The sequence below is a fragment of the Nelumbo lutea genome, chromosome 3 (genome assembly GCF_056320005.1).
Source record: "Nelumbo lutea isolate HS-2025 chromosome 3, American lotus-T2T, whole genome shotgun sequence".
NCBI lineage: Eukaryota > Viridiplantae > Streptophyta > Magnoliopsida > Proteales > Nelumbonaceae > Nelumbo > Nelumbo lutea.
In genome coordinates, this window is record NC_142686.1 from 44,333,426 (window position 1) to 44,355,974 (window position 22,549).

The 22,549-nt window shown below is 39.6% G+C and overlaps 1 protein-coding gene across 5 annotated transcripts in view; it reads right to left on the reverse strand.

Annotated features, from left to right (window-relative positions):
* Positions 1-21,632, reverse strand: part of LOC148864606 (Restriction endonuclease, type II-like superfamily protein) — a 33,805-nt gene extending 12,173 nt beyond the window's left edge. For 3 of the 5 annotated variants that reach the window (XM_088975197.1, XM_088975196.1, XM_088975194.1), the window contains exons 1-4: positions 20,933-21,632; positions 20,703-20,822; positions 15,790-15,918; positions 15,546-15,645 (exon numbers count right to left, since the gene is read on the reverse strand). In XM_088975197.1, the coding sequence (XP_088831323.1) occupies positions 15,546-15,645; positions 15,790-15,891 (202 nt within the window). In that variant the 5' untranslated portion in view covers positions 15,892-15,918; positions 20,703-20,822; positions 20,933-21,632. Of the gene's footprint in view, positions 1-15,545; positions 15,646-15,789; positions 15,922-20,702; positions 20,823-20,932 lie in introns of all 5 variants that reach the window. The other 2 variants (XM_088975198.1, XM_088975195.1) reach the window with 1 other exon arrangement.
* Positions 21,633-22,549: the final 917 nt, after the last annotated feature.

A 22,549-nucleotide genomic window follows, 5' to 3' on the forward strand; every position in this document is an offset into this window, starting at 1 on the left:
TCTTTCTGATTTGAAAAATGAGTCGATCTCGTCTTTCACCACCCTATCCTCTTCCACTTCTGGGATTGGGTGGAACTTGGGTCTAAGAAGGGATTTGAGGAACTCAGACATCGATAGTATTTCGAGCCTTATTGCTCCTCTTGTTAACGTTGTCTTAGACCCCACTAGGGCGGATTCTAGAATTTAGACACCTACCCCCAGTGGCATCTTCTCTTGTGCTTCGTTCTTCAAAGTCTTAAGTCAGTCCACCAGTCCTACCTTCCCCCCTTTCCCTGTTGGTGAGGTTTGGTGCAGAGCAATACCTCCTAGGGTTGGTAGTTTTTGTTGGGAAGCCTATCTGGAAAGAATCAACACTGGTGATCTACTCCAAAAGAAGAGACCATGCTTGTCACCTCAATGGTGTGTTCTGTGCAAAGTGGATGGGGAGATTGGTTTTCACCTACTGGTGTCTTGCCACTTTGCGAGGTCAATTTGGGATTGGGCTTACTCCTTATTTGGAAGCAGTTGGAATCCCCCATCAGATTTACAGGGCCTTTTCTCCCCTTCCTTCTTCAGGTGGCGGATAAAAAGGGGAAGGATAATGTGGAGAGGACTAAGGGCTACAGTATGTTGGACACTATGGGAAGAAAGAAACTCCAGAATATTCTCAGAAACCCAGAGAGGAGCAGCAGATCTGAGGGCTATCATACATATTAGGGCGGTACAGTGGATGAAATCTTTGGAACTATTCACAGATTACACTGTGGATGACATTTGAGGAAGTGGGGTGAAATTGCAAATTGCACACAAATCAAGTCAGAAATGAATGTGGTTTGGACTCCCCCACCTGGTGGATTCTTGAAATTAAACTTTGATGGGTGTAGTAGGGGAAATCTGAGACAATCGGGGATTGGGGGTGTTTTTAGGGACGAAAATGGGGTCATCTCTGCCATGTTCTCAGGCTCAATTGGAGTGGGTGACTCCCTTAGAGCTGAGATCTTTGCAGTTATGGAAGGAGTCTGGAAAGCTAAGGAGTTGAACATCAAGAAACTCATAATTGAAGGGGATTCAAAGGTGGTGATAGAGTGGCTGACTAAAGATCAAAATGGTTTATGGAAGTATAATAATGAGAGGAGGAAATTCAAGTGGCTGGTGTGGGAGATGGAAGTTAAGACATGTTGGGTTAAAAGGTCGGCTGATTCCCTAGCTGACGGTTTAGCTAAACAAGGGGAAAAAAGGGATTCACTGTTTTGGGCTAAGCTGTAACTTTAGTGTCCTCTTTTCTTTTTTCCTTTCATGAGGCTCTTTGTGGCTCTTGGAAGATAAGTGTGTTTGTCTTCCTCTTGTAAATTCTTTATTGATGATTTAATGAAAGTGTTATTGATCAAAAAAAAAAAAGAAAAAAACTCTCCCATTCCTTTCTTCCATAGTCCAGCATGCAACAGCTCCGATACATCTCCACATGACTTTCCCTCTCTTTTTTGACCAGCTAAGCATAGAGGGGGCAAACAGACTTTGTACATCTGGTGGAGGTGGCTATCTTCACCCAAACAAGGAAAAACACCACTCCCAAATGTGATTAGTAAAAGAGCAAGAAATCAGTAAATGGTAACCACTCTCACCTTCAACCATATAAAGAACACGTCAATGAGAAGATAAGTGACTCTTAGGCCTCTTTCTTTGAAGTAGATCACAAGTGTTGACTCTTTTCAGGATTGCTTCCCAACAGAAACCAATATCACCTTCAACCCTGCAAAGAACACATCAGTGAGTAGATAAGTGACTCTTAGGCCTCTTTCTTTGCAGTTGATCACAAGTGTTGACTCTTTCCAGGATTGCTTCCCAACAGAAAATCCCACCCCTCAAAGGAATAGGTTTGCACCAAACTTCCTTTACCAGAAAAGGCTGCCCTAACTTATCCGATGGATGGAGTAAGCTTTGAAGTAAGATGAACAAGAAAAAATCCCAGAAGCTGACAAAGTCCATACCTTGCTACCGGATTTAGTGGGACCTAAGAAAATTCATTCAAGAATATTAAGAAGAGACAAGGTAATAATCAATTCTGACCCCCTAACTGCTCTTCTAAATCCCAAACCCCGAAGAAGTTTGTGAGGGTACCAAGAAGCTAGAAAGGGGCTTATTTTTCAGATTAGATAAAGCAAACAAGGATGGGGGTTGATCCTTCAAGGAGAATCCCAATCCAGACCTCTTCCCAAAAATTAGTGAGGTTACCAAAGTGCAAATCATACCTTGCCCAAGACAAGAAGAGAGGAAAATAGGCTTGGATGGCTTTCCATGGAGAAGCCCTTGTAGTCCTAGCCGAGATTCCAACATCCCATCCATTGCTTGCAAGCCCATGAATACTCACCACAACCTTTGTCCACAACTTCTCTTTTTCTACGGGAAGCCTTCATAGCAACTTACCAGACAATGCCACATTCCTCTTTTGAACATTCCTTAGACCTAGGCCTCCACATTCTTTACTTCTGCTCACTAGGTCCCACGTAAACCTATGACCCTATTTCTCCTCACCTAGGTCCCACTGAAAATCCCTCATTAACTTTTCCAACCTCATGGAAATCCTCCCTGCACTTTAAGTACTAACATAAAATATATCGAAAGGTTGGCTAGGGTAGATTTTATCGAAGTGGTTCTCCCCCCTCCCAAAGACAAATAATTTCTCTTCCAGGAGGCTAGTAGCACTAGCCGCTTTTCAAATCTCTCTTCCACCGAGTCCTAGAAATTTTGTCTCATTGGATTATCCCCAAGAGGCAACACCAAAGACTTCATTGGCTAGGGTAGATTTCTAGAGTCTGCTCTAGTGACTAATCTTCCCAGGGCATCTGCTATCAAGGTAAACAAAAAAAGAGAAAGGGGATCTCCTTGCCTTATGCACCTTAAAGCTAGGAAGAAATCCACCACTGTCCCATTGACCAAAATGGAATAGTGACAACCACTTGCACCATTTATCTCCAAATACAAAGTTCATCATTACCTGGAGCAAAAAGGACCAGCCCACCAAATCTTAAGCTTTTTCCAAGTCCAATTTACACACCACACCTCTCTTCCCAGATCTTTTGAAATACTCCACACTTTCATTTACTATTAGGATTTGATCAATAATTTGTCTTCCCTCCACAAATACATCTTATATATGCTTTATTATATAAAATATGATCAGGTTGGATAGTTGGACTCGAGCTTAGGCTTGGATGTGGACCTAAATTCATGTCCAAGCCCAACTAAGAGTGGGGTGAGCTGGCCCATCAGGCTACCCAGCTCATAAATGGGTCTAACGGCTAACTAAACTATTTAATAAGATAATGAAAACAAAGAAGATGCTAGGTAATGATAACAAAGTTGCAATAATTATCATGGAATTAAACTCATGAACATACTATGAAACTTTGGGAAAGAATAATTAAGCAAAGGTTACCATGTATTCATTGATCTAGAGAAAGCATACGATAGAGTCCCTAGAGAGATAATATTGTGGGTTTTGGAAGAAAAAGGAATAGCAGATAGGTATATTGACTTGACTATGTACGAGGATGCAAAACCCAATGTTAGAACACCTATGGGAGAGACATCAGGTTTTATAGTTACAATGGGTCGCCACCAAGGTTCAGCACTTGGTCCTTATTTATTTGCACAACTTATTTATAGTTGCAATGGTCTCCACCATGGTGCTTGATGTTTACTGATTGCATATATTAATTGATAAAAGTAACAAAGGATTATATGCAAAATTAGGTTTTTGGACTACATTATTAGCAAGAGGTTTTAACAATGAGTGCAAACCAAGGCACATGTAGAATTGGAGACCAAGAGATAACACAATGTGACCTCTTCTATTACCTTGGTTCAATAATTCCATAACAAAGGAGAGATTGAAGATATTGCTCATAAAATTAGAGCAGGATGGGCAAAACAGAAGGGTGCATCTGGAGTCATGTCATGTGATAGGGAAATACCACTTCAGCTAAAAGGAAAGTGATAAAAAAAAACAGTTGTAAGGCCAGCTGTATTATATGGAGCCAAGTGTTGGGCAATTAGTAAACAGCATGTCCAATAACTGAGTGTAGCAGAAATGTAATGCTTAGATATATGAGAGGTAAAACTAGAAGTAGCTCACACAAAGGAACCTAGGAGTAGCTCTAGTAGGTGGTAACATGAGAGGAAGTAGAGTGAGATGGTTTGGTCACATTCATAGAAGACAATCTACAGTACTAGTTAGAAGTGATCTATTACAAGTTGAAGTGGCTAGCCGCTAGAAAAGACAGGAACAGATTGAAAAGGATTTGGATGGAAGAAGAAGAGCTAGGCACCCATAATTTAATGATTGATATGGCACTAAATAAAGCAAAATGGTGAAAAAAGATTCATGTCCAACCCCATATAGTTGGGAATCTCGTGACAAACTTAAGGCTGCTCTTTGTAACAATAAATGGTTACCAAGGGGTGGGAAGAAAACAATTGTTTTGGGCTATTCTGTAATTTGATTTGTATTTTGTTTTCTAGGGGAGGGTTAAGAGAGTTTACCCCTCCCATAATCGCCTTTGTACTTCCCATTACTGATAAAAAAAACAAGAAATGGTGACATTTTTAGGAATGTAGCACAAAACAAAGGTGATTTGTCAGGGGAGTCAGATGCAGTCTTGCAGACTTAGAAGTGGACAACAGTCACAGGACTGTCTAAAGTTCTCAAACAAGAAGGAGATCCGAGTAGCATGGAAGATTTTTTGATGTTCCTAATGCTAAGATAGGTAGTGTGGTTTTTGAGGTTAAAGAATTTGGGGATGAGATTGTTGAAAACAAACAAGAGGCTCTGACCTGCAAGAATAATGCTGTTGGTGACATTGGCGTCTCTCAATCTGAAGGTTTGGTAAGGCCTCAGGCCTTGTTTGATGCGTTCTTAGAGTTCAGTGTTCTAACAGAGATGCAGATCAGGGTCATAATTCAGATGGCTTAAATGGTGGGATTATGGAACTATAAAAAATGGTGGGATTATGGTGTCAATTAGAGAAAATCCTCTAGATAAAGATAAGAGAGTGATGATATTGGGGTCAATGCAAAGGTTCTAAGAATCATTGTCCGATCCACATAACCAAATTATTTTTAGGCAGAAAAGTAGTCTTTGTGGGACAGGTCCTTGTAAGCATTTAACAGGATCTATAAGAGGAAGGGTGTTAAGGGCAGTCTTCACATCTCTAAGAAGTCCTATGGGCATTTGTTGACCAAACAAGTGGATTTTCTCTGTGATCTAACACCAGTTGGGAATTCTGGTGGTGTGTTGAGAATGGAAACTAATAAAGGAGAGTGCTTTACAAATGGTATCTTGGAGGCTAGGAGGATGTGTCTAGAAAGGACTGTTCAGCAGCATTATTCCCTAAATATCTTTTTGTTTTTTTATCAATAACAATGAATTTTTATAATGATTGAGAAAATCAGAATTACAAGGGAAGGAGCTAAAGAATCTTAACTCCCAACTACCCACAGTACATCCTAACTATGAAACAATTACAAAACAGCCCAAAAGATAGAGTTCTGTTCACCCCTTGCCTGGCTAGACCATCTGCCAATGCATTTGCACTTCTCTTTATCCATGTACAATGAATTTCAATGCCCTTGGTGAGCTATTTGAACTTCTATTTTCATTGCTGTATTTCCAGAGCATACAACTGTCCTCTTTTAGCCAATTCACCACAATTTCAGAATCACCTTCTATGATCAACTTTTTAATATTCATTTCCTTGACCCTTTGTATCCCTTCAAGAGCTTCTAGAATCTCAGCCCTCAAGTAATCTCCCACCCCAATTGGACCAGAATACATGGCTAACGAATTCCCTTTTTCATCCCTTATCACTCCCCCTACTCCGGAGGGCCCTGGATTGCCTATGCTGCTACCATCAAAGTTCAGTTTGGCAAACCCATGAGGTGGAGGTATCCAGTAGGAAATTAAGGTCTTCTTAATTGAGCCTGAATCTGCATTCTCCTTCCAACTTCTTATCATCTTATCAACTGAGAACACTGTAAACAATTCCAATTTTGTCAACCAATGTATCACCCTAATGTGGATAGTCTCCAGAATTTCTTCCAAACTTCTCTACTTATTTGAGAATATCCTTGAGTTTCTCTCCTCCCAAACAGTCCAACACACCACAACCCTACCACATCTCCACATGATCTTGGCCCTTTTGGTTGGCCAGTTTGGCATGGAAGTAAATAAGCTTTGCACTATGTCCTAAATATCTAACGAAGAGAATCTGTTAAAAGAAAGTTATAATCAAAGTTCGATGGCTGAAAAATTGCTGACACTGAGAACTTAGAAGAAGGTATCAACAAGATATATGTGAAAGATTCAGGGGAAGATCTGGAGGGTGTATTAAATCAATGAAAGGATGATAATGATCATTTAATTGATAGAGTTAGAAAAGTAGATGATGAAAAAGATTTAGAGAAGGTGGGAGACTCTTTAAGGGCCGAATTACTGGCTGCTGTACAAGGAATCCAGCTTGCAAATCAGCTAGGCATAGAGCATCTGATTATTGAAGGGGATTCCCAGGTGAGAGTGGGTTGGCTGAAGGATCCAGACACTGATTTGGGGTTTTAGAGATCTTCTCAAAAAGGTTAAATGGTTAACAAGGAATATGACAATCAGAGTTCAGTGGGTAGGCAGATCAGCAAACTCATTGGCTGATTCACTTGCAAAACAAGGGTTTTCCTGGGATACTTTATTTTGGGCTTCAGTGTAATTTCTTCTGTACTTATAATTCTGTAATTAGCTTTAAAGGAAAGGTCGCATCTCGTGCCTTTCCACGGGTTGCATGTAACTCTTATTTGCTGGTTTAATAAAACTTCACTCATTTATCAAAAAAAAAAAAAAAAAAAAGATTTAGAGAAGGTGACTGATAGAGAAGTCCAAGTTGATAAGAAATTGGAACTTTAATGGAGCTTGAAAACATAGAATTTTAGCTGATGAAATTTAATAAGCACAGGAGGTGTGTCATAAGATGGTAGAGAGACAGATGGTTGATTTTGAGGGGAGGGGTTGTAAATTCATTGTTGCATGGGAGGAATTGGGTGGAACCTAAGCAGTTTAGGTGTTGTGGCATAAGCAGTTGAGTTTGTTTATTTGGATTTGGAGTGGGGGAGTGCAAAATGAGTGGAGAGGTTTTGGGGGGGGGGGGTGTGTGTGTGGCACTGGCAGTTGCTGTGGGATGATTTCTTACCTCCTGTCTCTTTGTAATACTTTTTCTAGTTTAATAAATCATATCTTTATTAATAAAACTTAGCAAATAATAATAATAATAATAATAAGCCTGGAATTATAATATTAGTTAAATTAAGATTAAGCTTCAAGTTGTAATTTGAAAGTAGATTAGCTCATCCATGCATTAATCTCCAATAGTCTTGGAAGCATTAACCATGTTGGCAGACTTTACTGGTCATTCAATTGCATATTTCCAACTGATTTATTAATTATAATTCAGTCATGCCCCTAGCATACTTAATACTGTAATAAATATTATTTGAAGGAATCTAGGGGTAATTCCAATACGTAATAATATGAGAGAAAGTAGATTAAGATGGTTTTTTTACATGCATAAAAGATCATCAACTGAACCTGTATTCTATTGCAAATTGACAGGGCTAGAAGGGCTAGGGGTGGACCAAAAAGGACATAAGTTTAAGTAATAAGAAATGATTCAAGCACTCATAATATTAAAAGGAATATGGCATTAAACAGAATGCAATGGCGAAACAGGATTTATGTAGCCAACCCCATAGAATTGGAATTAGCCTTGGATGATGATGATGACTTAGACCCATAGGGTCTCTAAGTACTAGACCTGACACTATTATTGATCAGGGTTACTGGGTCAGACCCGTCAAGACTTTATTATACTTTACAATACAAGCCTTTAGTTTAGTAATTTAACAATAAACCCGCCATATCTCCACTCATTAAAAAAAAAAAAAAAAAAACTGCAATATTTCTTGCTCTCTTTTCAGAATATCTTATATTTTGCCTAAATAAATTTTAGGCATCTTTTATTGAGTAATAACAGACAAACCATAAGAAACAAAATGTTGGGGATATGAGAGTATCCATGTCATGTGCTAGTGTGTGTGTGTGTGTGTGTGTGCACGTGCATGTGTGCATTTTTTTTTGATAAATGATTGAAATTTTATTCAAGAAATTCAATAAGATATTACAATACAGACTGCCCAAAGGAGGGGCACGAGCTGGTGCCTCTCCACAACAACAACAATGTACTACCTCAGACTAGTAACAAAAAATTTACAAAGCTGCCCAGAATAAACGTTCCCTTGAAACCCCTTGTTTAGCTAACCCATCCGCTATGGTGTTAGCTGTTCTACCCACCCACTGAAAATTAACATTCATATTCCTTGAGAACCATTTAGCTTTCCTCATAATATCCCTGTAGCACCAAATCACTGAATCTGGATTTTTTAACCAACCCACAACAACTTTGGAATCTCCTTCAATAATCAAATTCTGAACTCCTAACTGGTCCGCAATCTGAATGCCTTATACTGCCGCTAGAAGCTTAGCTCTAATAGAGTCTCATATACCCACGGAGCCTGAGAATAAAGCTAAAATATTACTATCTTTATCTCTCAACACCCCACCAATCCCTGATGGACCCGGATTTCCTTGGCTGCTACCATCAAAATTCAGCTTTGTCCAATCTTCTGAAAAATGTACCCACACATCTGGTACCCTGTTCTTTCTGTTACTGCTACTAGCCACAGCCATCCAGTTCCTCCACATGTCATCAAAGGAATATAATTTAAAGGAATATAATGATCTCAGCCAATGGATTGCCCTGGTCATAATGCAATCCTTTACATTCTGATCATTTCTCTCCTTCTCTTGGAATATCCTCGCATTTCTTTCTTCCCAAATTGTCCACAAAGCAGCAGCTCTAATGCTCCTCCACATTGTTTTACCAATTTTCGTGGACCACACAAAGAAGGAAGGATCAAAAATCTGATATATGGCTGTGGTCAAATTCCATCTACAACCAAACAAAGCATAGATCCAACCCCAAATAGCAACAGAAAAAGAACAGGTTAAAAGTAAGTGAGAGCAATCCTCACCATTAGCCCTGCAAAGTACACACCAATTAGGAGACAAACACATAGAAGGCCTTCTCTTCTGCAGTAAGTCTGAAGTGTTGATTTTCCTATAGAACACCTCCCAACAGAACATAATAATTTTAGGAGATACAGGTTTAGACCAAATCTCCTTAGCTGGGAAACCCGCTTGTCCCAAGGGAGAGCAAAGGGACTTAAAAAAGGAAGCACATGTGAAGTAACCTTTTGGGTTTGAAGACCAAAGTCCCACATCAGAACTGGAAGGATCCAGAAAACACTTTCAAGTAGTGACAAAAGGTCTGAGACACAGGAGAGTTCATGATCCTCAAATCCCTACGAAACCCAAAGTCCCAACTCAAAGAATACGGAGAATCAGATGTTGGAAGAAAGTGAGAGATTGTTTTACCCTTGTAGCCAGAAATGGAATAGAGAGAAGGGAAACTGTCCTTAAGGGCAGAATTGCCCACCAAGATGTCTTCCCAGAACAAAACAAAAGTACCAGAATTGACATCATACCAGATACAGTTGAAGAAAAGAGGAAGAATACTCTGAATTGCTTTCCAAGGAGTTGCCAGAGTGGCTCGATGCGATACACCAGCAACCCATCCATTTCTCGAACTGCCATGTATACTATCTATCACCTCATGCCAAAGTCTCTCTTGTTCTAAGGGCCATCTCCACAACCATTTTCCTAGGAGTGCTTTATTCTCCATAACTAAATTCCCCAGTCCCAATCCACCTTCCTATTTCCTCCTACACACTATTCCCCAAGTTATTAAGTGATCCTTTTTTCCTCCCCGGGCTCCCAAAGAAAATTTCACATTAATTTCTCTAATTTCTTGGCTTCCCTGACAGGAATCATAAACACAGAGAAATAATAAATCAACAGATTTGCTAAGGAAGCTGAAGAAATATAGTTCCTTTTCCACGAGGCTAACCTTTTCTCAAACTTTTCTAAAACCGGGGCCCAAAAGGTACTCTCCTTATGGTTGGCTCCTAGAGGAAGACCTAGATACTGTAAAGGCCAATAGGAAAAGGGGCAACCTAAAAACTCAACCACCGACTCAAGAGTCCTCTCATCCAGATTCACTCCCACCACACAGCTCTTTTCCAAGTTTATTTTAAGAGTTGATACTCTCTCAAAGCGCTTTATCAAAGATTTGAGATTACTTACTGTTCCCCTAACACCCCCTTCACAAAAAATTATTAGGTCATCAGCAAACTGCAAATGGGTCACCCTAATCCCGTTCCTTCCTATCCTCCAACCTCTCACTACCCCTTCCCTGTCTGCCTTAGAGATCAAACTACTAAAAACATCTGCAACTAGGGTAAAAAGAAAAGGGGAAAGGGGGTCACCTTGCCTTAACCCTCTAAAAGCTGGGAAAAATCCTTGACTACCCCATTAACCAAGACCGAAAAGTGGCAAGAACTTATGCATCCCTTTATCCAATTACACCATCTAACTCCAAACCCACAACACCCTAGGACCTCTAATAAGAAGCTCCAGTCCACAAGATCATAGGCCTTTTCTAAATCCAACTTACAAACAAAACCTTGCTTTCCGGACTTACTCATATTCTCCACACATTCATCTGCTATTAGAATCTGATCTGTTATTTTGTCTCCTTTGCACGAAAGCTCCCTGGGCTTGACTAATGATGGAGGGTAGCACTACTTTAATCCTCAAGGATAACACTTTAGCCAGGATTTTGTAAATGCTAGTCACCAAAGTAATTGGCCTAAAATCTTTAGGATTTTTTGCTTCTTTCTTCTTAGGGATTAGAGCTATGAAAGTGGCATTAACTCCAGGGCTTAATTTGCTATTAACTTCAAATTCCTTAAACACAGCACAAAGGTCTTCTCTTACCAGATTCCAGCAATCTTATAGAAAGCCATGGGGAAGCCATCTGGTCCAGGGGCTTTGGATCTATCCATTGAAAACATTGCATTCCTAATTTCCTCTTCTTCAAAATTCCTCTCTAACCAACTTGCTTGCTCTTCAAACAGCCTGGGCCAATCTAGACCTTCCAACCTTAGTCTATTATTCAGAGGCTTCCCTGCAGTTGATTTAAAGTGATCCACCAACACTTTTGCTATATCATCTTGATTTGTGGTTTCCTCCCCATCAACTTCTAACTTGGCCACACAATTTTTTCTTCTCCTCCCATTAGCCAATACATGGAAAAAATTTGTATTGCCATCCCCTTCTTTGATCCATTTGTGTCTTGACTTTTGCCTCCATGAGATCTCTTTTCTAAGGAGGACTTCTTCCAATTCCTTTTTTAATCTACTTCTCAAAATCCTTTCTTGCTCATTCATAACCCCCTAGAATTCTTTGGAGTCTAGTTCATCGATCCTAGACATTAAAATACTCTTTTGATCCTCTACCCTTCCAAAATGCTCTCGATTCCACTCTTTAATCCTTGCTCTCAGTCTCTTCAACTTTTTGCAGAACCTTACACCTTTCCACTTAACCCCTCTCAAATCTTCATTCCACCACTCACCAACCTTTCGTTCAAAATCCGGATTAGTTAGCCACATGTTCTCAAACCTAAAGGGTTGAGGGCCAAAGCCTAGAACATCTTGACCTAATAGTATAGGGCAATGATCAGATGTAACTCTACGAAGGGTTTTAGCCACCAAATTCCTCCAATGATCCTCCCACTCTACATTAAAAAGGAATCTATCAAGTTTGGAGCAAAGGGGGTTTTCTTTGAAATTTGACCAAGTAAAGTTAGCTTGTAGAAAGGGTAATTCCTTTAGCCCACAGGTGTTAATTAATTCATTGAAATTTCTCATACTTGTAGTAATCGATCTTTGAGGGTTATTTGATTCATTACAAAACCTGATTACATTGAAATCCCCCCCCAAACACCATGGGCCATCCCACAAGCCTTGAATTCCATACAACTCCTCCAACATTTCCTTCCTTTCCCTATAACCATTTGGCCCATAGACATTAGTTAACACCCAAATGAATCCATCTTCCACATTTCTGAATTTTAAAGACACAGAGAATCCCCCTATAAGTTCTTCCACAGATTCTACAACATCCTCTCTCCACAAGGTCCAGCACACTCCTCTTGATTTCCACATGAGGCTCCCCATGAAGGAGCTAAAGTCCAACACACTCCGCTTGATTTCCACACACTCCTGACCCATCTTCTGTCCAAATCTGCCAACTTAGTTTCCTGTAATTATATCAGGCTTCTCTCTCCTCAGCAGGTCTTTGATTGCCCTTCTCCTTCTTGCACTCCCTAACCCTCTCACATTCCAACTAATGATTTTCATAATAAGACTCCTTTCAAACGCCCCTTACGAACCTGGTTCCATCTCACAAAGAACCCTTCCTTCTCTCTCCCCTTCCACTAAACTCGATGTCACCTTCTATATCTGATAACAGCCTCTCCACTTCTATTCCCTTTTTCTTCTTCCTTCTCACATTCCCCTCTACTTTTTTAGTCGACCCATTGCCTTTACTCACTTCCCCCCCCCCCAGCCTAGAACTTCTATTACTCTCCTTATTCTAAGGATTTGCTTCAGGTGCCCTACCATCTAACCCCTCCTCCTTTGTTTTATACTCCTCCAATAACGCACAAATTTGCTCCCATATTTTTTCTAACTCTTCCTCCCGCTTCTTCATAACCTCCAACTCTCCCTCTCTCCTCTCACCTTCACCAATGCTAAGCTCTCTGTTTTCATCCTCACCTAAAGACTCCTCTCGGGATGCTGGTGTATCTGTTTCAACCACAGGAAGAACATCAGTAACAAAAACCGAATTGACAAGAGTACCTTCGTTGTTAAGAGCCAAATGAAACTCTTTCAAGGGATCGGGACCGACATCGGGAGGCAAGTCTAAATTTGTCTCCTGAGGTCTGATCTGCTTAGAAAAAATTTCATAGGAGATCAACAACTTGACAACTTCCGCATCTGAGTTAGTCTTCCACTGCTGTCTGGCTATAGGCGATACATCACAAAGCAGTCCGGTAGAGTCTTTCCTTTCCAAACCCATAAGGCCATAACCTGTTCTTCCTGCGCTAAGGAGTTAATCTCCCTTGCCAGTGTAGACAGAATCTGAGTCCCAACCGTAGCTGTCTTCTGTCATTCCATCGAACTCTTCAAGCCTCCCTCAAAACTCTGATAATCACTTCCCTCCTCCTCCAGGAACAATACTTCCGTTCCAAGGTTATCTTCTTCAGAAATATCCTTTGATCTGCCAAGATCGATGCTGCCCAGACTTTCATAATCATCCGATTCAGAACCACTAAAAACTTCAAACTGAGAGAGCTCCTTCTTTCTTTCCTCTAAATCCCTTTGTTTAATACACCTCGGATTGCGCTTTTCAGGTGATGATTGCTCTAATCTTACTACCGGAACCCATTGTTTCGAAGCTCCATAGCGCACCGAGTTCAGGCTCCCTGTTGCACGGTTCGTTGCACTCAAAGAAGAAGAAGAAGATATAACCACCTATCGAAGGCACATGGTTGGTCACGTGCCTTTTTTAAGTCAAGACCTTTTGGGTTGGGCCCCTGAACTAGGCTTCCTGTATCCACCTTACCCGCCTTAGGTGGATACAGTTACAACCTATGCAAAGGACCTGCCGCCCTCCAGGCTGTTTACTGCTTCTACACGGATAAGACCCTCCCCCTGAATGCTACCTTTTTGTTTCTCCATCATTTGTTTTTCCATTTTAGTGAAGGTGCTATTCTTGTTTGAACCATTCAATCCTTTATTGCCGCGCAGTTCTTCTTCTTCAAGCTTCTCATCTCCCTCCCTACGAGCCTCTTTCCAAAGCACAGATTCAATGGATGAAGCCAGCCACACTGAGTAAAATTGTCCTTCAACTCGCACCTCTATCTTGAGGAATCTCCTCAGGTTTTACTCCATTCAATAAAATGGAAGCTGAAAAGAGGTCTCCCCAAAAGACACCTCCTAGTGATCCTCTACACATCAAAGCAATGGCTTCAGCAGTTTCTTGCTTCTACAAGTGAAAGGGAAAGCCTAAGAGACGCACCAGCACTCCATCTTCAACGAATAAATCTTTGGAGTTTGATCCCGGACACCATCTTGATAATGTGAAATTCCCAAGTTCAGCTTGGATATTTAGAGCCTCAACTTCTACTCTATTCTCAAGCAAGTCCAGCAAAGCCTTGTCTTTCTCAAAGGGTGTTAAAATAAACGTACTCTTCAACTTCAAGCTTGTTGTTAACAAATCTGCAACTTTCCTCCAATCTAGAATGTGAGCTGAAGCTTTAACTATCAGTTTACTTTCCCAATCTCCTCTCTGTAGGTTTACTCACATTCTGTGTTTACCTGCCCCAGCTGTCACTATAAGAGTCTCTTGCTTATTATTGCTCTCCAGACTAGTAGAACTGCTTATCTTCCTTTTTTCTGTTACTTCTCTTTTAGCACCCAACAGTCCCAACCGTTGCAGCAGTTCACATAATACCCCATGAACTGCCTTCCAGCCCCGGTTTTTCCTTCCCTCTGAGAAACAGATCATCTGCTTCCTACCCTTGCCAAAAAATTCTGTCAAAGAAATGAAAAAGCCTTTAGAATTTCTCTTACACTCTACTACAAACCTTCTTCCAGTTTCTGAGAGAAACTCTTTCCAATTATTTTGTTTGCCTTTGTTACTTGTACCTTCCACAAACTCCTTGAACCCTTCAATCACCCCCAAACCTTCTAACAGCACCATTCCTTTCTTTGCTTCCCTGATTTTCAAGCTCAGCTGACCATTTAATCTCTGTTCCTCAAATAGAAGCTCCTTACTTCAATCTTCAAGGATTTTTTCCAACGGCCTACCTCGACGAACCCTCCCATCTTCCTTCTCTTCCTATTTAGCATGAACTGCAAACAATTTCATCACTCTAAACCTTCTGCTTCCCTCACTTCTCTCTTCAACAAATCTAACAACATTAAAGTTATTCCCTATCACCCACAGACAAACACAGGAACCTCTTGCCTTTGCCAAATCTTCCCAAAGCCTTGCCCTATGCTCAAGGCAAAAGTTTTTCTTTACCTCTTTCTTTCTCCCCCCTCTCTCTCTCTCTTTTTGAAAGTTGAAGGGTGTTCTTCATTATTCTATTCTTTCTTTCCTCTTTGTTTTCTTTCTTTGTGTGCATCTGTGCATAACACATGAGTGTTTACAAAATGCAAATCCAGAAATGGCCTTATTAATAATCGGGATTAATAATACACCCAGACCTTGTGTAATAGGGTCAGGTAGGATGGGGTTGGGCCAGCTCTAGCTGAGTTTCATTTCTCAACAGTGTAGCATTGTAAAGTTTAAAGAACGAACTTCATTAGGGAACGAACTTCATTGTAAAGTTTTGGATGCAAATCAAGCATATCATTATCATCAAGCATATGACCAAAAAAAAGAAAGAAAAAGAAAGAGCAGAAGATAGCAAATCCAGATCAAGCATTTGGACATTTACTGTATTGTTTCAGCACTCTAACTGCCAGTGAGCTGAATCCGCATTGAGGAGCCTCAGGAACCCCTTTCATATAAATCACCACTGGATTTTCCTTGACATCCTGTAGATCAGAAACTGACCATTATCCACAAACAAGAACCACTAGAGCAAAGGAGTGAATCTCAGGCAGTAATATCTTAATGAAGTATAACTAAGAAAACAATGTAGAAGTGCTAGTTTTCACAAGTTGATAGCAAAAACAAACCTGCTCAACAATGTCGGTTTTGGAAAGGCCAGAATTCACGAGTTTGGTTGTAGGTCTGAAATCTTCACGAGTTTCTGGATCATTTGTAGTTGAATATCCCATGCCATGCTGGTATAAAGACCTTGATACCTACTTGACAAATTTAAATCAAGAAATGAATTTTACCTCCATGGTCTAGGTAAAAGAAATAGTATACTTGGAAAATAAAAGTTTGTATTATAAGTTTATAATAATAGCCATAAGTCAAATTTCAAGACTAAGCAAGCAAGAAATAATAAGAGTTTCCAAATCCTAGCTTTCTAGTTCAGATCTTAGCATAACCACTGGGATTTTTTGCTTTCTCATAATAAATTATTCTGGTTGCGCTAATGGTCAAAAAAAGGGCAGTACATAACTGGGATTTTATAAGCTTAATCAGCAACTCTCTAACTCTGTCCCATTTAATGCATTCATTTCATAAATAAACATCGAGTACTTCCAGGCTCTATACATTCTCTGCTCACTTGAGAATTTAAATGCATAGTTTCCTTTATAATCCTTTTCAACTCGTAATGTTTGTTGCATATTTGGCAAGGTGCAAAGGCAAGGGAAGGCAACATGGTAGAGCAAGTATAAAAACATAAAGGTGATATAACATTAAAGAAACAAATATAGAAAGTAGATAGCAAGTATCAAACACTAAATTTGACAAAACATGAAAGTAATAAACATTAAAAGCAGAATGGAAGAAACATTACACAGCCTATGGGAAGAAAACAAAGGGGGTGGACCTAGGCTGTCAATGGATTGGATCCAATCCAGTTAAACTGGATTCAGACATATGATTATTGGGTTCAATTAGACCATACTAAACAAACTATTATATTATTGGATCAGATTGGACCCAATACATTGCAATCCAATGTTAACTCCATGGTTTAAAATACCGACAGACGACAGATATCAGTTTTTGGTAAATACAGATACATAGCATGGTAGGAAATCATCAGTCTTAGGGGCCATTTGATAACAGCCCAAGTTGCTGAACTGGAAGACTTACTGCTTTGTCTTTTAGTTGTTAAAATAATTAAATAATAAAATTTTAAAGGATATAGTGATCTACCTGCTTTGATCATAATTCACCCAAAAAAAAAAAAGAACTTGAGTAGAATTAGGGTTTCCCTATTCAGGGTGTATAAGTATACACTATGTTTGCTAACCCCTTAATTATATTCCTTAGAGGAAATACCCTTTGATTTTGATTTTACGTGAAAGAGTTACTTAGGTATAAGCAGTCCCATCAGCTTGGATTCTTAGTGGGTTATACCCATGACCAGACCCCACAATTGGTAGATAGGTCATAGGATAGGGCCCTTTCACCATTGGGTACTTGTGTATTTTAAACTTACACATCTTAATAGTGAGTCCCGTTAATCGGTAAAAAGTGGGACCTACTATACTAATTTGGTAGTGCGCATGGCCCACTTTAATGTTTCAACATGTTTTAACAGTGGGCCCCATAAACAAATAAGACCCACTATACTAATCTGATAGTGGATGCGACCCAATTTGATATTTTAAATTTAATTATTTTAACAATAGGCCCCCATTGATGGGCAGGGCCCACTAATGATGACTTGCTAGTGAGTGTGGCCCACCTTAATGTTTTAAACTTGAATATTTTAATAGTGAGCCCTGCTGATGGGTGGGGCCACTATGATGACTTGATAGTGGGTGTGGCCCACTTTGACATTTTATACTTGAATATTTTAATAGTGGACCCTGCTGATAGGCAATACCCACTATGTTGGTTTGATAGTGGGCATGACCCACTTTAATATTTTAAACTTAAAAAATTTAATTGTAGGTCCTGTTGATAAGCGGGAGCCGCTATGTTGGTTTGATAGTGGGTGTGACCCACTTGAATATTTTAAACTAAAAAAATTTCCACAGTGGGTCCCACTGATAGGTGGGGCCCACTATTGGTTTGATAGTGGATGTGGCCTACTTTAATGTTTTAAACTTAAATATTTTAATAGTGAGCCCCACTGACTAGTGTTACCCACTATGCTGATTGGGAACTCGAATATTTAAATAGTGGGCCCCATAGATATATGTTATTTAAATAGTGAGTATAGCCCACTTTAAACTTAAATGTTCTAACAGTGGGCTCCATCAATAAGTGGGGCCCACTATACTGATTTGATAGTGGAACCCACTAATTCATGATAATTCAATCAGCAGAACTACAAGTTCCCTCCTCTATTTCCTCTCTTCCTCTCTCTTCTCACCCTTTTTCTCTCTCTTTAATCTCTCTCTTCTCTCTTTCTCTATCTTCCACCCATTTTTCCTCTCCTCTCTCCCTTATTTAGAGGAGACAGTTATGGGTACGGAAGTTAAAGCAACCTCCCCACTCTTCATACGTGGGGTGGTTACTTAACTCCCCCCATAACCAGAATAAATTAAATTATAAATTTATGTGAAGTAGGCCAGCTGTCAAATCTGGCCCCTCAAGCCTTATATTATTATTTTACATCATATATATTATATATTTTTAATCCTAAACACTACTCAACTTCAGTTTCAGCCATTAAGGAGTCCACAACCTCCTTAAAAACTAATTCACTAAAATACAAAGTAATAAATTTTTCAGTTCAGCAACTTCAGATGTTATCAAATGGCCCCTTAGTAAAATTTTATAGTATCCAACACATCTCAGTATGTAATGTGCCACTATCAGTTGATACTCAATGATTGCAAACCAACATTGCAACTGCTACAAATCATTAGAAACACGCTCAATTGTTCTAAACCATTACAACCTCATAATCAACTGTTACAAACCCACACTTAACCATTGCAAATCAATAATCAACTAGTACAAACTGTTACAATCCCATACTAAACCATTACAAACCCATAATCAACTACCACATCCCTCAACCCCTGCTGCCTCAACCTTAAATTGGAGCTATTCAACTCTTAGGGAATTACCCTGACCCGCTGGACCTGAGAATCTAAGAATTGTATTGCCACAATGACCCCTTTCAACACCCCCACACAAGAGCGCCCTGTATTTCCAAGGCAGCACTCATCAAAGTTGAACTTAACCACCCCTGCTTCTGGGGGAATCCACTCCAGCACCCTCTTCTGTCTGCTCATTTGAAAACTGGCCACGGTTTGCCATTCCCTTAGAATATCATTTGGAGACACACCTTTAAACTCTTCAGTTACCAAACCCAATGTGCAACACTTATCATTGTGAGTTCTATTGCTTCCTCAACTTAGTTGTACCTCTCAAAAATTCTTGCATTTCTTTCAAACTACAGCCCTCACAGAATTTCTCCACCCACACATTGCCATAGAATCTTTTGCCTCCGGGTGGAGTAGCCCATCACATCTGTCTTAAAGTCCACAACTTCAGATGGTGCCACCCAAGCTCTTCCCACCAAATAGAAAAACTGTTGCCACAACCAAGAGGCATAGGAACAATGCATCAATAGGTGATTGTTCTTCCCATTCTTCAAGCATAGGACACACACATGAGTTGAAAAAGACCAGCCTTGCCACTTCCTTTGGAGTCTTTCAAAGGTGTTAATGTTTTGATTGGCCGCCTTGCAGGAAAGAAAAATCTCGACTTTAAGGGGAACTGGACCATGCTACAGCTCACTAACAAAAAAAGGAGTGTTCCTCAGTTAATGAATAAAAGATTTTAAAAAAGAAGCACAAATATAGGTTTCCTCAACAGTGGAAGACCACATCCTGTCATCATTACCTTAAGGAGAGAAGTTGACATCCTGAAGTAGACTACGCAAAGGGATCATCTCACATCTTTCATGATCTCTCAAAGGTCCTCTCAATCCTGAATCACAAACCAACTTATTCCCCTTCAAGGATACAACTTCAACAATTGATTTACTTTAGAAATTGGATAAGTTGTAGATTCCAGGGAAGGATTGACAAAATGGAGAATCTCCCCACCAGGATTGATGGGGAAGGTAAGGTTTGGGTTGAGGAGATTCTTAACCTTGGTATTTCATGAGTCACATATCTCAATTTTTTGGATTTTCATGCTAGTGTATCTTCAATTTCAATCTATAACTTATCTTCATTTTGCCTCACCCTCTTTGGTTGTGGTTTTGGTACGATAATAGGTTATGAATGGTGTGATGGAGTTAACTTCTGTTTTGTTCTCAAACTTTTGTTTGTTTCATTTTTTTTCCATTGATTTTCTTTGTTCCATGGTTACTGCCTATTTGTTATAAATTTATTTTCCTCGATTCAAAACATGTTTGTTTGCTTTATTCCATGCTTATTGTTGGCCTTCGTTGTAATTACTTTAGCATCCTTCCATATTAAGGTTATAAGGTTATTATTCCCATTAAGTTTTATCAACATCATTTTTAATTATTATTTTAATTTTAGCTAGAATTCTCACCTTAGGTAAACAAATTCAGGTTTCTTTTATTTGAGAACATTCAACTTACAAATTAATGTTTCTCATTAACTGAATTTGGCTCTTTATAGGTGGAATTTGAATAGCATGCTGGGAAGGCAAACACCCTCCTAGAGTTTACAACAAAACAATATATGATTATTAATGTTTGTTATGAGTGATTACCACTAAACTATCATCTTAATTTTGGAGAGACATTTTCATAACCAAAGTAGATTGACCTTCCATAGAAGAAATTTTACAAACACTTGCTTGATCTACTTTTTTCATGTGTAAACTAATGTACACTCGTTCTCCAATGCACAATCAACAGGAATGAATCATCATCAAACACAAGTTAACAAAATTTTTTAAATAAAAACGACAGCCTATTTACTATGATAGAAATGCAAAGAGAACCAAAAATCAAATTTATTTGAAATGACTTTTTGATTGACTAAAACAAATTAAACTATCATACAAAGAAATTGTAAAATACCTGTTAGTGACACCGGTGTTTCAAACTGATAACTTGCTCCGGTTAGGAAGGCCTCAATGTATTGGGCAAAACCCTAGTTTGATGGATAAGCCAAACAAAATGATGGAGCAGTGACAAATGCTGCGCAAGAAACAAAAACGGTTAAGATTGGCCTCACCTGGTATATACTGAGACAGAAATAGAATTGAAAAAAGCGAGAATGCTAACTGAAAAATTCAACTACTATGTACCAGCAAGAAATGGCATCCAGCTGACAAGTTCCAACTCCTGTAGATTCAACTTCGACCATAAAGTACAATTTCCAATGCCTCTAGATTCGACCTCGACCACAATTTTGCAGGAGAGGGACAGCGAGACAGAGGGAGAAAGGGAGAGCATAGAGAGGGGGAGGGAGAGCGGGAGAGGGAGAGAGAGAGAGAGAGAGAGAGAGAGAGAGAGAGAGGGCGATACAAAGGGAGAACAGGAGAGAGCTAGAGAGTGAGAGCGAGAATGAGGGAGAACAGGAGAGAGGGAGAGCGAGACAGAGGGAGAACGGGAGAAAGTGAGAGCGAGAGAGACTGAGAGAGGGAGAGCGGGAGAGGGTGAGGGCGCGATAGAGGGAGAGCAAGACTGAGGGGGAGCGAGGGAGGAGAAAATGAGAGTGAGAAAGAGGGAGAGCGAGAGAGACTGAAAGAGGGAGAGAGGGAGAGCAGGAGAGAGGGAGAGCGGGAGAGAGTGAGGGCGCGACAGAGGGAGAGCGAGATTGAGGGGGAACCAGGGAGGAGAAAATGAGAGTGAAAATGAGAAGCGCCGCTGGGACGAGAAAATGAGAAGTGCCGCTGGGGAAGAGAACTTGCAGTTACAGGAAGAAGGAAAAGAGAGTTGAGAGTGCTGAGACAACGAAAAGGGAGGGCGGCGCTGCTCACATCTGGCGCCTCACATGCACATCCTATCATCTATTGGAAATATCTCCCTTATTTATTTGTTATTATTCACGCGAGTTATTTTCGATGCACGGTGGATGCGCCTGTGAAGCGCCCATTTATGATAAATAGATCCTATCATGGAAAGAGCAATGACCGTGGGTCTAGTAGGGTCATTTTAGTATTTGGAATTTATAGTTAAATTTTAAATAAATATTATTACGAGATAGAATCCAAGCTGGATTACGGGTTAACAAGAAAAGCGTAGGCTGTATTTGGATGCCATGTAAATAAAAATTTACATTGGTTCACTTTTATATGTGTTTGGTAAAAGAATGTAATTATCGTCAATGTAAAATTATACTTCGGTTTAGTTTTGTATGCGTTTGGATGGAGTGTAGTTTTACATCAATGATAGATGTAAAATCTCATCACATTTATAGTTTTACATCAATAATCGATGTAAAAATAACATCGGTATTATCAATGTAAAACTTAAACATCTTTTTACATCGATTTCAAAATACAACGGCCATATATATTTATGGTTCAGTGTAAAACGCCATCAATATATTTAAAACTTAAACACCTTTTTACACTGATGGCATTTGACACCTCTTCCAAACACAGGGAAAAGCATGATGCTTAGTTAGTGGGGGAATCTGTCCTATAGACATTAAAACTTGAATTTGATCGTTATTATAGATTTTGTATGGGTTGGCCTGGGATTCAGGTTTCTGCAATGGGCCTGCTATACTTTTCCCTTTTGGCCAAAAGTGAAATGGCAAAATTACAATTAAGAGGCATAAAAAAGTGCCTCTAATGTTATAAAATAAGTTGCATCCTTTGGGCTTTTATTTTTGTAATCAGGTGCCTCTAATGATAAGAATTTTAGTAGTAGTAATAGTAATACTAATAATAATAATAGTTTTTGTTTTCTAATTT